The sequence below is a fragment of the Mytilus edulis genome, chromosome 1 (genome assembly GCF_963676685.1).
Source record: "Mytilus edulis chromosome 1, xbMytEdul2.2, whole genome shotgun sequence".
NCBI classification, from domain to species: Eukaryota; Metazoa; Mollusca; class Bivalvia; order Mytilida; family Mytilidae; genus Mytilus; species Mytilus edulis.
Genome location: NC_092344.1, coordinates 18614713 through 18632011, shown reverse-complemented (window position 1 = coordinate 18632011; position 17299 = coordinate 18614713). Strand labels below are relative to the sequence as shown.

The following is a 17299-nucleotide window of genomic DNA, read 5'->3' as shown; positions in this document are numbered from 1 at the left end:
ATTATTTACAAATGACATAATATAAATTGCACATTTTTAACTTGACGTCTATTTTTTGAATATTTATGGCGTAGAAGTATGTGCAATGTGGTTTTCCTTGCGTAAGGAAATTTCCATTGATCTTTTAACTTTTTAAGGAAATTTGTTAAAAATTTATAATTTATTCTCAAGTCATTTGAAGAAACTGTACTTCACCTGTTTGATGGTCTATGATGTTTACATAAACATTATGAAATGTACATAGATCAGAGCGCTACAGGGGGTAATTCAACTTATACAAACAGTTCCAGGCAAAGTGATAATATCTGGTTTGTAGAGGACTGTTTCATTATGAAAATTAAATAATGAATTTGTAATGTGATATACGTTATATTCTATGACTTCATGTTGTGGCAGTGGAAATAAAAAATTCTTATGGAAGGAAACGTTGTTTTTTTGTTGTTGCATCAGTTCAAACCTACAACGCACTGCCGAAAACAGGTTGATATTAAAAACATGTGTTAAATACGACAACTAGGAAGAGATGAATAAACCTAAATCCTCTCCACTTGATATTGCATTATTTTCACATGATTTTACGAGCAGTTAACTCGGAAGCATGTTAAGTTTCTGGTAATTTGAGATTAATGAAAACGAACCTTTAGTTATTCTGTTTTTTAAAGACAGACCTATTTCATCATATTCATTTATTCAAATTTCTGCTTTGTTCTTCATTTCATTAAACGTATTCTGTATTAAACTGGAAATGAATACATGATAAAATCAATAATAATTTGCCCTGGACAAACGTGTCATTATAGTCCTATCTGATAATAGACCTATAAATGAACAAACTTATTAAATACAAAGTGATTATACAATCTGTGATCATATTATACAGATGATAATTCTCAAAATTGGTAAAGAATGCAATAATTGTAAAAGTAATTTGTTGTAAAGTTACGCCTTTTAGAGATAACGACTTGGAACAAATTTAATTTTAACATGCTCACGTTAAATAATCAAAAATATTGTTCCTCGTCTATCAATTTTGTTTATTTTTTTCATAAAGACATTGAATTTAATTTTCAGCTTGTTCGATTGCATTGCAACAAAACGTGAGAATAATATTTAATTTGACAAGAAACGTCGTTGTCTCAATCTATATATTTACATTTAGCCAAAGCTTTCACGAGGCCAAAACCTTGGTTGACATTTGCAAATGAAATTTTACCAAATAATCAATCAAATTTTCGTTTCCATACACTTGATAAGCAGCGATCCGCTATACAATTACACGATGTGACTGCTTAAGCGAACAAGGTTCAGAGAAGATTGCTCAAACATAGCTTACTGAAGAAATGAACATAACGGACCTAAATGGAACTTCATTAACTAAAATGAAACTGGCGAAAGATCGTTGATGACCAAGTCTTTGTATTTGGGTTAGTCATGTCAGCTGTTACGAGTAGCTTGTCAACTAAATAGATGCGTTATTAACAATTTATCGAATCGACTTCTACAATAAAAGACGAGTTAAGTGTTACTAAAAAGCTACATTTAAATGTTCTCTCTATTATTTGATTACGACTAAATCATTTCCATCGCAAAAACTGTGTAGATTTTAATAATCTCCTGAAATTGTTACAATTAGTAAAATACAATGAGTAGACGATTTCCATCTCGAAATCGGTTAATACCTTTAAAGCACAAATATATAATATATGATCTTTATTGTGATGAAATATTTTTTTCTGTATTTGCTAAGGAAGCATTAATGCCATGATGCCCGTTGTTAAAATATGTAGTTATGTAACACATTTTGGGGATAATAAGAAATTATGTTATAAATGCATTTTGAGGATAATTGATCAGTTAAGTGGTTAACTAAAACAACACTATATTGCTTATCTTCCTATTTATAACGTATCCTGGATGATAACCCATGTTTGAAATTTAGTTACGGTACCTGGGTAAAAGTTGTTCCAAAGTATGGTTAGTCCAAGGTGGTTGTATGACCTCTCTGGGTTAATCATACCAGCAGGTGCACGAGGTGGATATTCCAACTAAATTTATCGGAAGTTGTACAGAAAAGCGACAAATTTAATCTGATATCCCTGGATACTCAGATGGTAATCATTGTGGTTGTATTGTATTGATGGATGGGATGGGTGATAACGTGATAAATTCTGCACCAATCTGATTGATCGACTGTAGTCCATCGCACTTGTTTAACAAGATTTCGATTGAAAATTCTAGATTGAAAATTTCATAAGCATATGTTTTTATTAATTTCAAATGCCAAAGGAAAAAAGGTTTTAGCATTTTCTGCAGAAAATCAATAAAAAGTTGTATGCAAAAACAATAATAAGAATGTCATTTGACGAAATGCGCTTTTTGAGACATTTAATGAATAGTCTCTTAATTATCGTTTTTTGAAATCACTTTTTTTTATTAGCAAGAGTCATCATATTGACAAATTGAGACACAATTGACAAGGGTTAACAGATGGCTTTATGTATTTTAGTATGTTTACTAATGTATAAACCTCTTCACTACTTCCGTTCTGAGCTATTACCCAGCAAACTGTAAGTGCTCGTTTAACGATTTCGTTCTAACCACTGTCTAGAATGCTGTTTTTACTGCTCCAGTTAATATAAATACATCCATCTATTTTGTAATTTTGTAATATACGTGTTATGCAAACTGTTTTCATTCTAATTACAGAGAACTTGTTTAATTTTTTTATAGCAGAAATGTAAAAATTGTCACGCCAAAAAATGTAATAGAAAACAAGTTTAAAACATCCTTTCGTGAAAAAAGGACAATTTATACAGAAATACGAAGACATATATAACAATGGCTTAACCGATATTCAAAGCGCTTTGGTAGGAAACCCCACGCACATTCAGAGTTAAAATATGGATTGATTGATTGGTGACATATAAACGTCCAGTGACAAATGTCACTGTTTAAGCATATTCAGGATGAGTCTAAACTTTAACAACAATTCAGTCGGTAATGTACAAACTCACAATTTGAAAGTCAACAGAAAGACATATATCTCGGGTTAAACACATTCATATGACTCCAAACCGACCAGTTTTTGCTTTGTCTTCTAATGCCACACCCTAGCGGAGAAGCAGCATGTGCCAATTTTAGAGTGTTTTAAGCAAACCTTTGACAGAACCTACGAACTCCTGCACTTGAACGGAATGAAGAGAACACCTAGACGGTTTCAAAAGTCGGAATGTATGCAATCATGTGGAAAATATATTTAAAATAACATCGAAAGAATAGCCATTACAATCGAATTTAAGTTTTTAGTTTAGGACAAAGAAAATTAGCTTTGCAAAGTATTGAATCACTTATAAGCTGAGAGGCTTACAGCTCACCAGAAGTGCTATCGACACGTTAAGGACAAAAAGAGCCAAGATGATCAACTAAGCCAAGCTTTGTCTATATTTTTCTTAAGAACTACTAAAAATAATGCATCATCAGAGAATGCATGATATAAAAAAAATTATTCGAAAAGCATTGACCTCTGGGAAGATTGGTACTCTAGAGGACAAATAGTCACGAAATTAACGAAGATTTGAAAAAATGTATCCGGACTTAGCCACACCTAGTTAAAACACGTTATTTTAATTATTTTATCCAGATCCTTAAAACGAATTTGAAATCCGTTTCCTGAGATCACGTCAGGATTTGTAACACTGCTGAAATTCTGTCGCTCCATTTCACAATACAGGCAGATTTGAAATAAGATTAACTAGGTCTTAAATAAAGTTTCCGCAGAAAACGTCTTTCCATGAAAAGACATTTAAACAATTGTCATGCGAACATATTCCGTTTGCTTAAGAAAAATATCTTTGTATTGATGTTGACAAGGTTTTTCCATTAAATTTAATTCTGGTGACTACGACTACTGAACCTCGTACCAAATCCCTTCTAAGTATTTCCGGTAAATGTTCGGTATCATAGTAACACATCGACAGGCTTTGTGATTGACATTTAATCCTCTTAGTGAAGGAAAACATGAAGTTTTCTGTAAACAAAAAAAAAAATCTTATTCAGTCAGATTGATACAAATAATATTTTTGTATTATTTAATAAATCGCGTTTTCCAAATGACCTGAGTAACTAGATTTTAGATTATGAAAGAAACCTGCGACATTTCATCACACAGGTACAATTATGTTAGTTACAGGTAATAGCGGAAATCATTTGTATTTCATTGTCATCTTAAATTGCAAAGGTGTGCACTTAAGGTGGGGCTTACACATTATAAAATCATTTACAAAATACTTTGAATACCTGTGTGCAAATATGAACTTTTGAATCCTATAGGCAGTGTGAGTTTTTTCGTTTTCAATACGAAAATTTAATATCAATAAATATTTTGTGTATTAAAATCTTATTTCACTGTTGTACTTAATCTTGAATTATACCATATCCGAGGAGGCTGTACATAGGTCACACCATCCTGTGCGTGATCAACGTTAATTGGTCATATGTTAAGAGGCCAAATCATAGTGTAATTGCTTAATCATTTATGAAGACACATCCGTTTCTATTTTCAGCCATTAAAGAAATCTTTATCTAACAGTGCAGACAACAGCATAAACCACCATAAAAAGCAACGACTTTATATGGACAGTTCTACACACAGGGCAATACCAAGAAAAAGAAACAGGAGAAACAACTCTAACTCTGATCGATGTGTCAATCAACTTGTTGGACTTTTACATTGTTATAATGTTTTCCTTCTTGTAAGTCTTTTTCGTTGTATCCACTTGTAGTGACATGTTTAGGGGGCGTAGATGGTATACCCTTCCCTTTATCGCAAACAAAAATATTGTTTTTTTCACGATATAAGTAAATTTCTAGTATCATATTGTCCCACTTTTTCCTGACTCCATCCGCATGGCGTTATATATATATATAATCCAGGATAACGCCCCCTCCTTTATAATCGTGGATCCGTCCCTGACTTGCCACACCTTATCTGTATGCTTCAATGCCTTACAATAACGTTAACTGTCCCCTTTTACAACCTATACGTTGTGAATTTATGAATTACGATTTTTGTTGTTTATCATTGTTGCAGTTACTATACATATCTTAAATTAGATTTTTTCGTGAATCTTGATAAAATGTTTAATCTTTTATATTTTAACGAATAGTCATTGAAATGACATTTAACGTAATTTAACGTTGATGTTGATTTTTTTTTTATTTCACGGAGATTTAGTCAGTTTGATTGTAATTGTATTTACTTCAGACAGTGACGAACTTCAGTGGTCTTGATCCATTTAACTTTTGAAATAGGAATCAATTTTATGTCTTCTTAGAAAAAGTTTAAAGTATAAACAAGAGTTAAATTGTCTAGTCAATTCTTCAATACAATTACTGCTAGCAAAACACTACAGTAAGCACAGATACAAATAATGGATTTTTGTTTTGGCACTGGCGAGACATATTCATTTACAAATGTTTAGTATTGAGATTTATTTCTTATGAGAACGCAGAAGAGCAGAAATAAATGCAATACTAGTATATCTTTATCATCTACAGAAACTTTGAGGTCTGAAGTTTTCCATGAACTGGCTAATTTCCGGTGTGCGTGGTCTCTTTTAAAAAGTTCAATTGCTTTAATTATTTTAGTGGTTTGTTGATCTTTGCAGGTAATATAAGTAATAACTCAAGTATATTTTCATACATAATCTGCGGAAGTCTGGAAGGGGCATTGATCTCATTGTATGGTACTTTTTGATCAACATTAAATTTTCATGTTCATGTTGTATCTTCAGTTAGTATGAGTAATAGACGACCTATATTTCATTTGAACTGTAAAATCATTCCTGCCTGAAAAAAAGTTCACCTCACCATAACCTCATGTTATCATCATTTAATTTTCATTTTGGTCAGTTTTACAATGATTATGATTTTGGTCAGTTTTACAATGATGATGATTTTGGTCAGTTTTACAATGATGATGATTTTGGTCAGTTTTACAATGATCATGATTTTGGTCAGTTTTACAATGATGATGATTTTGGTCAGTTTTACAATGATGATGATTTTGGTCAGTTTTACAATGATGATGATTTGGTCAGTTTTACAATGATCATGATTTTGGTCAGTTTTACAATGATCATGATTTTGGTCAGTTTTACAATGATCATGATTTTGGTCAGTTTTACAATGATCATGATTTTGGTCAGTTTTACAATGATGATGATTTTGGTCAGTTTTACAATGATGATGATTTTGGTCAGTTTTACAATGATCACGATTTGGTCAGTTTTACAATGATGATGATTTTGGTCAGTTTTACAATGATCATGATTTTGGTCAGTTTTACAATGATCATGATTTTGGTCAGTTTTACAATGATCATGATTTTGGTCAGTTTTACAATGATTATAAGTAAAAATTGAAAACAACACTTTGTAAATGTCATGCTTTTCTTCATTTACCGTCACCGTTATAACTGTTATTGTATTGGTCCGATTGATTCATTACAATATATACATGTCTGTATGTCTGTCTGTATGACAACGACATTTGACATAATTACATTGGCATTTGTTTAGGAAAGTTTTAAGTGTTTGTAATTACGGTCGGTTATCTATCGGTCATTACGAGTAATAGGTCAACTTCATTTTGTGAAGTGAAAATCATGTCCTATAGGATAAATTTTAACATGGCCTGGACTAAATTCCAAAGTTCATTGAGCAAAGTTATTTTTTCGTGATGAAACCATCGTCGCTGTTCTTTTGGTGAAATACACATCGATCTGCACTACAGAAACACATGACATTGACATCAATTTCATTTTTATTTAAATTTCAATATCTTCATAATTGTGTGATTTTTGTAGTAAAGCTCAGCTTTTGACCTACAAGAGTACATGAGATATGAGTGCTAATGAGATAACGTGCAATCCAAGTCACAATGTATAAAAAATTATAGGTCAAAGTATGGCCTGCAACTACGATCCTTGGCTCACACTTAAAAGTAAACCATAAAGTGCACAAAAAAATAATACTAGAGTAAAACAATTATAACAGCAAAACCAAAGGTGTAATCTACATGGTCTATATAAAAAAACAAGAAACCCATGTATTTCTACACCACAAGAAGTTGAAGCTAATGTGTATGCTTGTATTTTCACTAAAATCTAACCAAATCCAATTACAAAACATATATCAATTAAACTTTCTATTCAAGTATGACCTAATTGATAAAGATTTTGCGTTAATCAACGGTTTATCAGCATGTAATATACCAACGACGCATTTCGAGCGATTTATCTAACAGTTCTCATTAAATACTTGCATCTATTTGCATAATAGAAACTACATATTTCCCCAAATATAAAGACTCTCATTATAAAGTATTTGGAATAATAATTGGTCTCTGTGTAAAATACAATGAAGTGTAATTTGCTGTAATGAGTTTATTGAGCGATGGATTCTCATCGCTATGTTTAGTCACGTCCCGAGGAACTTCTTTTGAAACGAATTTACATGTCATTTCCCTCGCCAACTTCTCAGATCAGCTTATGCGAATTTCATTGCTATATCTGAAGTGCATTTGAACTTACTAGTGACATTGAAAGTGGATCTTAAATTTTTTAACCTAGGCTCAGTGGAATAAATTTAGATACTGCTAAGTTTAAATGTTATATTTCCAAACGGAACCCCGAGTTTAGAATATAGAAAAGCTGGACAAATTTTGTCCTGAATACAAGTATCTATATATCTGTTTGTCTATCTGTTTTGAATTTTAAATTGTTTTATCGTTAAAACGGAAATTGTCAAAGCAATAAGTATCATTTTGAATCATTTAACTATATCTAAATTCTGCGAAGAAATTGTCGAGAAATCGCAGTTTTAAACAAAAATGCATATGTTGGCCGCATTTTGCATTCATTCTATACATTCATAAACCTATTTCACAAAATTTTAATTGACTGGAAGATAAAAGCTTCACATATTATTTTCAATATCGTCCAAATTACATTTACTTTGCCTGAACTGAATTCTTTGTTCAAACTGCGTTATATAATCTTTTATAATATAGTCTGCTCTTTAAACTTCATAGAAACGATAAAAATATAAAACTATATGTTAATGCAATATATGAATGATTAGGTAAGATGAGTTATGTCACTAAGTCCTGACACTTGAGAAGTTTCTAAAACGGGATGAAAAAGATAGCGGCGACTGCCATCATAATTTGATGATCTGTAAGGAAGAGATATCGGACCCTAATACTGATTAATGCATTGTCAACAGATGCTTTCGTTACCCTAGCACTACAAATTTGTCTTCAAAAACACATTTTTGTTGATATATCGATATCATGAATAATCACACATCACCTAAAATTACATTTTGTTGAATCCCCTAATATCAAGTTTGCCCATAGACATTAAATCATGTGATTTATCAAGTGGACTGTGTTCGGAGTATTGTCTATAAGGCTGTATTTCTGACAGAAAGGCATTGTATCATTGAATTTCAATTGATGAATTAATGCAATAAGCAGGAACCCTGGCAGGAGAAACAAATAGCATCTCGCAAGCAGATTGATTCACTTAAGACATTGTTATACAATCCTTCCAGTATTTGATAGGAAAATAGAGAAAATTGTATATATTTGAATACGGTAATAGAATGGAAAACCACAATCTGGAAGCAAACATGTCATACAGTTAATGTAAAAACAAACACTTATTTTTGAACATTGTTTCAAAACAACGTAGAATCTAAAACAAGGAAGTTGTCTAAAATGCAAAATATAACCTTTTTTTATTATAAAATTAAGTATACAGTGTGGCAAAATATCAATCTGACAAATTCGAGTTCATAACTAAAAGGTCAGAAACAATACTGTACACATTATTTTTCATCATAATTCTGTTTAATTTTCCATAAAAACTGACTTGAAAATGCATGAGCTATGTTCAGTGCAAAAGCTTTTGCAACCAATAATAATAATACTTTATTCCGAAAGCAATACAGCTTATAGGATACATATACACAATTTTACACCAATATAAGAATTTTACAAGAGATATATAATATATATAACCATAACCATAGTCATAACGAAAACGACGACAAAATCGTAAAAGGTAAACGATACATGTATTAAAAATTATTGTATGATAAACAGAGATGCATGACATAACAAATGATACCATATTATTATAATTCCCTTCTAAGTATACACATGAGGGAGGGAGGGGGAACGGAACGATCGTACAAACCAAACAAAATGTTGACATAAATTAAAAAAAAGTAGTTTTAAACACAGTAACAACAGTCATATGTAAATATACATGAAAAATAGTAGACATAAAGAAATATAGCAATGGATATATGAAACGAATAGTGTATTAAGAATACTAAAGCTTTCTGTAAATTTTAATCGAAGTTTTGGAAAGGTGTGAGCTCAACCTTACCGCCCCAAAGGATACTTTACATGTGCAAGTTACAAACTGAAATAGTTATAGAAAACCGACTACTACCAGATCTTTAGTATAAATTATATAGATATATCTGTATCTTTCAGATACTTGGTGCAGGTGTTTTAGGACTAGGAATATGGATGCTGGTCAAAGATTACAGTACGAGGGAGATAGCTGCCATTGTAGATTCTCGTCTGTTCGAGTATGTAACGTATGCGTTAGTGGCAGGTGGTGGTACTGTGGCTATTCTTGCCTTCTGCGGTTGCTGTGGTACTATGAGACAGGATAAATATGTCCTCGGATTTGTGAGTACTTGTATTCGTCAATTTTATAATTGAAATTAATTAGAAACCCGACAAATCAAAGAAATGTAAAGTTTTAAAGAACCACTAGAAGTTTAAAAATTATACCTTTATCACTATAGTTATTGCTAATATATGTATGTACAAATAAACATGAAAAAGAAGAAATGATACATGGCCAACAGACAGCAGCGTCAGTAACTGATAATAAACTGAATGTTCTTTACATATAATTACCAACATTTTCCTTTGTCCAGATTTATGTAATTGAACAATATACTATCTATTTACAGTATGGAACAGTTTTATTTATGGTGCTAGGTGTGCTTGTCGGAGGCAGTGTAATTGGTATTATTTTCAGAACAAAAGTAAGTGTAATGTTCAAATAATAAGTATTGTATACATATTTGCAACTTTGTCACAAGCTTATTTCAGATCGTGAGATTTTTCTTTTACTGATTTATTCCAAAAACGAACGAACGGGTCTAGCGAAAAAGTAATAACTATTTCTTTTTTGGTGTTAGAGTAATAGTCACACGAAACTCCCTAATTCATTATTGCATAAGTATATATAATCTCAATCATTCGAAAGAAAAGATGTGGTTAGTTTTCTATATTCCATTGCGGAATTTTGTTGTTGTTTTTTTTCAGCAAAAAATAATTACAAAATGTAAACAAAAATCATAAAATGTAGTTTGTAAACAAGGACGGTGATTTGTCGTTTAAAAAAACACACGATATAAACAACATTTTGACAAATAACCTCTGTATCACCTTAACTTGCTTAAGGCATCACTATATACTTATCAATATATATATATTTTTTTTTAGATAACCGAAGGAATGAAGAGAAGATTCGAGGATACTTTAGAATATAATTATAATGTTGATATAATAAAAAATTCAGAAAACAGACTTTTAACAGATGCGTGGGATGCAATGCAACGAACGGTAGGTTAATTGTCACGTTCAACATGGTCAAATTAGGAAATAAGAAAACATAGGTATTGTCGATGGAGGCAGACATTTGATAGACTGCAGTCCAAAGTACAATCGCCAATGAGTGTGTACAAATTTATTTAAAACTGCACTTAGTTGACAAAAGTAATGTTTTATGAAATGAAACATTTCCATCCGAAATTTTGTGTGTTTTGAAATTATATATATAAAAAAAGACGAAGATCCATATCTGAAAATGTGCTCTTTGCTTTTGTTAATTTTTCAAAAAGAATTTCTGGTCATGAGTTACTTTCCTGGATTTCTGCGCTTGTCTGGCAAAACAACCAACCGTTGGACGTTACAGTTATCTCGGACTAAAGCTAAATGTACATTAATATTTGATTTTGTAATTCAAAATGTACTTGATCTGTGATTTTGTATTGCAGCTAGAATGTTGTGGTCCGCATGGTAATATTACATCACGCTATTCCTGGGCTTTTTACAAAGGAAGAACTGCTTGGTACTTAAAACGGCCTAGTCAAAAGAGTAAGTTTATAACTCAGTATGAATGGAAATTGAATATTGGTAAACGTTGTTATAAAAGTAACAGTATAGATAAAAAGACACCTACTTGTCATACATGAAATTAAAGGTACTATATGTGTTAAAAATAAAATTTAAAAAAAGCAAGTCCTTTCATTAAGCATCAGTTTTAACTTTAAATTTGTTTTTGTGACCTTGTTTAGCCGCGTCACAGTCACATGTGATTTGATTAAACATTTGTTTATTCAGATATGAAAATGATTGAGCAACAGGCACAGCCTATAAAAGCTCTATCCATATAGTTACATGTGGATAAGTATCACATTACCATTCCGGTGCACAGTTTTTTGGTCCGGTACCTGGTGCTTAGTTTTCTATGTGATGTAATGTTGACTTGCTTGTCTTTTTGTTGTTGCTATAGCTTTGTGAATTGCTTTCCGACTTATGAATTTTGATTGTCTGCTTGTTATCCTCTGCCTTTTTACAGATTTTGCGTCCATCTTTCAAGCCCGTACGTACGATGGTCTGTTCAACTCTATTTATTCTGTCTGTAGTTTCTGTTATAATAATTGTTTCACTATATCTCAGATGGTTTTCAGGATATATTTACACCTGTTACAATTGTAATATTGTATTCCTAAACACATTTATAATATATTATATATATTTTTCTCTTTCAAGTGTTTCCTTTTGTACCAGAGAGTTGTTGTCATCCAGGGTGGCCTTCACACGACTGTCAGGGTATAAATAGTGAATATGATGGTGTTCCCGTAAAGGGACCAGACCCAAGTGTCCATGGTAATCCTGCATTATATACGAATGTAAGTTTATCACGGTATATAAAAATGTTTTCGTATTGATGAATGAAAGTTTTTAATTCGGTTTGATAATACGAAAACATTTGACTATTTCATTGGGATAAATAAAGTAAACATATCAAAAATAATAACTTTTAGATTACTCAGGGACTTTCAATTCTAAAGAAAGTCCATGGATTACTAAACATTCAGTCGTGACTTTTGCAAGAAACCCAAACACTAAAAAAACATATTAAAACAATGAGATGTGGTTAAAATTCAAATGACACAATTTACCACCAGAGTTCAAATAAAGTTAATGTAAGCAGTTATAGGCTATTAAAGTTGTTTCATTTCCGATAAGAACATGAATAATAACACTAATCTAATCGTTCTTTATTTGGCCTTTTTAACTTTTTTTTTATTCGAGCGTCACTGATGAGTCTTTTAGTAGACGAAAAACGCGTCTGGCGTAAATACATTTTTTCTATCCTTATATCTAGGACGAGTTTGTTTACAGAATTGATAAATAGATACATACATGTATGTTTTACTCTGATACTATTCAGATTTTAAAATACTTTAGATACATACTGATTATCAAATATTCTGTAATTAAAACTATTAATGTTGTATTTCAGGGTTGCTATGACAAAGCTATTCAATATTTAGAAAAACATAGTCTTTACATTGCGATAGTAGCAGGCGCAGTTCCAGTATTTCTGGTAGGTGGTTTTGTAAACGAATTAATTCCTACAGTATATCATTCTAAATAACAAGAAATAAAATTGAGAATGGAAATGGGGAATGTGTCAAAGAGACAACAACCCGACCAAAGAGCAAACAACAGCCGAAGGCCAAAATCGGGTCTTCAAAAGAGTTTGAAACACAATGTTGACGAGTTGTTTTATTGTTCTTTTGGTTAACTTCTATTCTGTTCTGTTTTGTTTTGTTTTCCCATTTCGTTTATCGTATCACAGATTAATAGATTAATGTATACTTTAAAAAAAAAAACACAATAGTAGTATATGTAAAAACTGAGATTTTTTCCATATGGTTATCAATATGAAAATAGATATGTGTTATTTAATAGCATGATTTTTAGCAAAAAGTAAAAGCACAACAATACTGAACTCAGAGGAAAATTCAAAACGGAAAGTCCCTAATCAAAAGCTCAAACACACCAAACGAATGGATAACAACTGTCATATTCCTGACTTGGTACAGGCATTTTCTAATGTAGAAAATGGTTAATTAAACCTGTTTTTATAGCTAGATAAACTTCTCATTTGTATGAGAGTCGTGTAAAACTGTATATAGTGAACATAAGTAGACATAACAGGTAAAAATGTCAAAAGATAGATACAGCATTCAACATTGTGTTATAATCATAATCACTATAAAACAATAAAATATGTTACAAAGAAGCACAAAAAGGCATATACATGATCATGTACGTTTGCAAATATGAAAGAAATGGATGCACATAGTTACCAAAGCACAATAACACAATGACGGGATGTATAAGTACAGAGCCACGTCATATGTAACAAAGAAACACAAATAGATAAAGCACATTATCAAAATGAAAAACAAGAATACAAAATTTGCACTATAGAACAATAACAATAGTAATTGCAAACAATATTCATTATTCTTCTATCGTACTCCCCTTGTTCCTTGATTTTTATATTCAGAAGAAATTTTAAATCAACATTCCTATGTGTCATCATAAAAAAGTACCGAGCTACATTGGTATTATTTTATTTTGTTCTTTAATAAATAAAACAATGCATTCTATATAAATGATAATCACATTTTTATAAATTACTCTTCTGTTTCTATTGTAGATAGCTGGTATTGTTATATCGTTTTATCTTTGTGCCAATGTAAATCCGGAAGATGAGGATGACGACGATGACGACGATGGACAAGAGGCGGAAGTATGAAGTTATACTCATGAATAAACAGCTTCCGTCCGATTTCTTAAAATCCCTCTCAAAGTGCCATATATGGAGATGCATATGATAGACACGTGAGACAAAATACCAAAGACGACGTTTCCGGTCGAAGCTACTCTATTAAACTGTTAAGTCGAGGCTAGAAATTGTTGGGAATAACCCATACCACGTGACAATCGAAGACATTCAGCCCTTTCACTGTATTGTTGCATTTCAATAAGGATATGCCTCAATAAAACTGTTTAACGCGTTTCCCGTTTGGCGCAAAATTGCACGCACATTTAATATAGGGCATACAAAAATGCTTGATGACCACGTCACAGCGCTTTATCCGTTTATTTAGTCCCATCTCTTTACAGAATATTTTTGCATTACTGCTTATATACACTGTGAAGAATTGTTTATTCAAAACAGATGCAATCTTTAAATTGTAATTATCCTGTATTTTTCTTTTTCTTTTAACTCAATGTGACACGTAGAACAAGTGCAGGCCGTTTTTCATTTGAAAGAAAACGTCTCAGCATCAATTAGTATGATATAAAACATTTAAATTGATAAGTATATTACAATGTGTTATCGTTTAGGAGTTATCAATATATTTCTTTTAAAATTGTCAGTATATTTTAAACTACTTGTTCCTTTATATGAAGTTACTATATTAGCAAAATTGCCATTTTAGTCAAGTGATGTATTGCTTTGCTTTTACGATATGGATATATACATGGTACCTCATGAAAGGTTGTTATTGTACATGTATTTGTGCAATGTATAGTTGGAAAGTGTGAAAATAATTTCGATATAACTTCAGTAAATAGTTTGCTTGTAGAATGCATGATTTATGAGTTATAGATAGCTTTAGTAGATACCCAAAGACAATTCTTGCTTTTTAAATGTAGTTCGAAGATTTATACATAAAAAACTCTAGAGTAAAAAGTTATGCAGTTATTGATGAAGCAAACACATTATTATGCCAAATTTTCATATGTAAATAATTTCATTTATATAAATATCACCGAAAACAGTTAGTTTAGATGAATCAAAACTTTTGTGCTATTAATTTTATAGTAGCGTTTCGAATTCCAAAATTTTTAGAAAAGGCTTTACTTATTTTTTCAATTATATGAAATCCATTTTAACCAATACATTAGTCATTGTATACTAAAATATTTAAGAGTATACTATTTATTATGATTTTTATCTAATTTCAATATTAATCTGCATTTTTCATTGCATCATTTTAGTTACAAATTCGTTTTTAAATCGAGTTTTTCATATTTGCGAGTCAAATACAACTTTAAATATCAAATATTTAATAAAAATGTGTATTTCTTTTGTTGTTATAGAAATTGATTTTGTAAGAAGTGAATATTATTGTTTTGAAGTGAAATATTGAAAAGCAGCATTTTTTTATTACAATTCTGTGCAATAAAAGGAGTGAATGGATGAATGGTAGAATGTATTGTATGATTGATGCTTAAAAGTGATTTGTAATTCCTATGATGATTTTTCATGTTATGGCGTACTTCACAATATGTTTTACTGCATGTATTTTGAAATCAATGTGCAATGTTTATATCTGATGGGACCAATTGTCATTTTAACACATTTTAACATTATGTTACAAGATTTTGGTTTTAAATGTTTTTTATCACATCATGTCGTTGGCATCAACATTTTATGTAGAGACTGGTTCCTATATTGATTGTTTTGTTATACTGTAATACAGTATTTTTTATTATTTTACTATTCTGTGTTTTTGTAAATAATTCTACAAGAAATATTAAATATTTTGTATTAGATGAGTTATATTACGACCTCTAGCAGTGTCCAGACATAATTTGGTATGGTAGACGCTCAACTCACCAGTGTTGCTCGAATAAAAAAACTAAGAAGACCAAATCAAAGTCATAAATTGATTGAGAGAAAATGAATCCGGGTTACAAACTAAAACCGAGGGAAACACATCAACAAGTAAATATCAAACCAAATAAAAAAATCAAAGCGCATTGAAAACTAAAAAATTCCACAAAAAGTTTCGAATTCCACAATGTTTAAAAAATGCTTTACTTATTTTTTTTGTTTAAATCTTTTTTTTTAACTTTATGAAATCTTTAGATCAAAGACTGGGAAATCGTATCGCTAGTGAATTGAAACGCATGTATTTTGTATTGGTCAACCATTCGTGATAGTAGTCGTAAAATGTCTGTAGTATCGAATTCAGTCATTTTGTCCAATTACTCGTTTGGAACAATGTTTGTGTTTGAAGCATGATCCTGTTAAAGTAAAAAAATGTAAACATGCACGAGTGTTACATATCAATTGAGATGGAGCAGAATGTATGTTACTACTGGGAAATGTGAAGTTGACAATTGGAAAGTTGAAATCATCACGGAAGTCAAAGATTCTAAATTGAAATCGTCCATCTGTGCCAATATCGAGAAAATATGAAGATATTAACATACTTTTAATGTAAATATTATCGTTTTAACAAGATGACGACAGGGACTTTGTACTTTAACTACTCTATCAGAATTCAGAATGTTCTATGAATACACATCTGTGGAAGTCCAAGAGGTTTTAGTTTATCAGTAACAAAGAATTTTGGTGTTGATTGATATTTGCATAGATACTAGAATTTAGAAACAACGTTTCCATGTGGTTTGTAGGGATATGCATGTAATTTTGGATGTCAAGTAGAGCAATGAATTTTATATTTTTGGGGTCCAATTCTAAGAAACAACCCACACCTGTTCATGATTTCCTGTTTTGTGAGTGTTGTTGCGGTTTATGTTTGGTTTCCGAGGGAAATCAATTTCCATTACGATATCTCTTAATCAAGTAGTGTATATAAAGTAAAAACAAGCAATATGAAACAGTTCTAACTTATATCACTGGTTAGATATTTGTTCACAGCGTAAATGAAATCTTAGAAAACAACATTGGGGTGATTATTTCTTAGTTCACCTACAAGAGTAAAAGGATAGAGAAAAATAACTCATCATAGGTAAAGAAAGGCAACAGTAGTATACCGCTGTTCGAAACTCATAAAACTCATAGATACCAGGATTACCATTTTGTAGAAAGATACCAAAGGGTTAATCAAATTCAAAAGTCAAAGACAAACTCGCATCAACATGGTACAATATGGAAAAAGTGACGGAAAGACAAGCAAGTTAACAAAGCACAACACGTAAAGCAAAAAGATGAGGAGCTAGAATTGACCTTAATCTGTCGGAAACTAAACAACAGAAAGCGGTCTAAATTTTATGTAAGGCTTTAGCAACAGATATCATT

At 31.1% G+C, this 17299-nt stretch overlaps 1 protein-coding gene across 8 annotated transcripts in view; it reads left to right on the top strand.

Annotated features, from left to right (window-relative positions):
* The window catches only part of LOC139526493 (tetraspanin-1-like), a 47686-nt gene extending 31884 nt beyond the window's left edge, over positions 1-15802 (top strand). For 7 of the 8 annotated variants that reach the window (XM_071321654.1, XM_071321648.1, XM_071321685.1 and 4 more), the window contains 8 exons: positions 4563-4751; positions 9568-9768; positions 10059-10133; positions 10597-10716; positions 11151-11250; positions 11929-12068; positions 12686-12769; positions 13895-15802. In XM_071321654.1, coding sequence (XP_071177755.1) covers positions 4563-4751; positions 9568-9768; positions 10059-10133; positions 10597-10716; positions 11151-11250; positions 11929-12068; positions 12686-12769; positions 13895-13993 — 1008 coding nt within the window. In that variant the 3' untranslated portion in view covers positions 13994-15802. Of the gene's footprint in view, positions 1-4; positions 309-4562; positions 4752-9567; positions 9769-10058; positions 10134-10596; positions 10717-11150; positions 11251-11928; positions 12069-12685; positions 12770-13894 lie in introns of those variants that run through there. The other variant, XM_071321692.1, reaches the window with a different exon arrangement.
* Positions 15803-17299: the final 1497 nt, after the last annotated feature.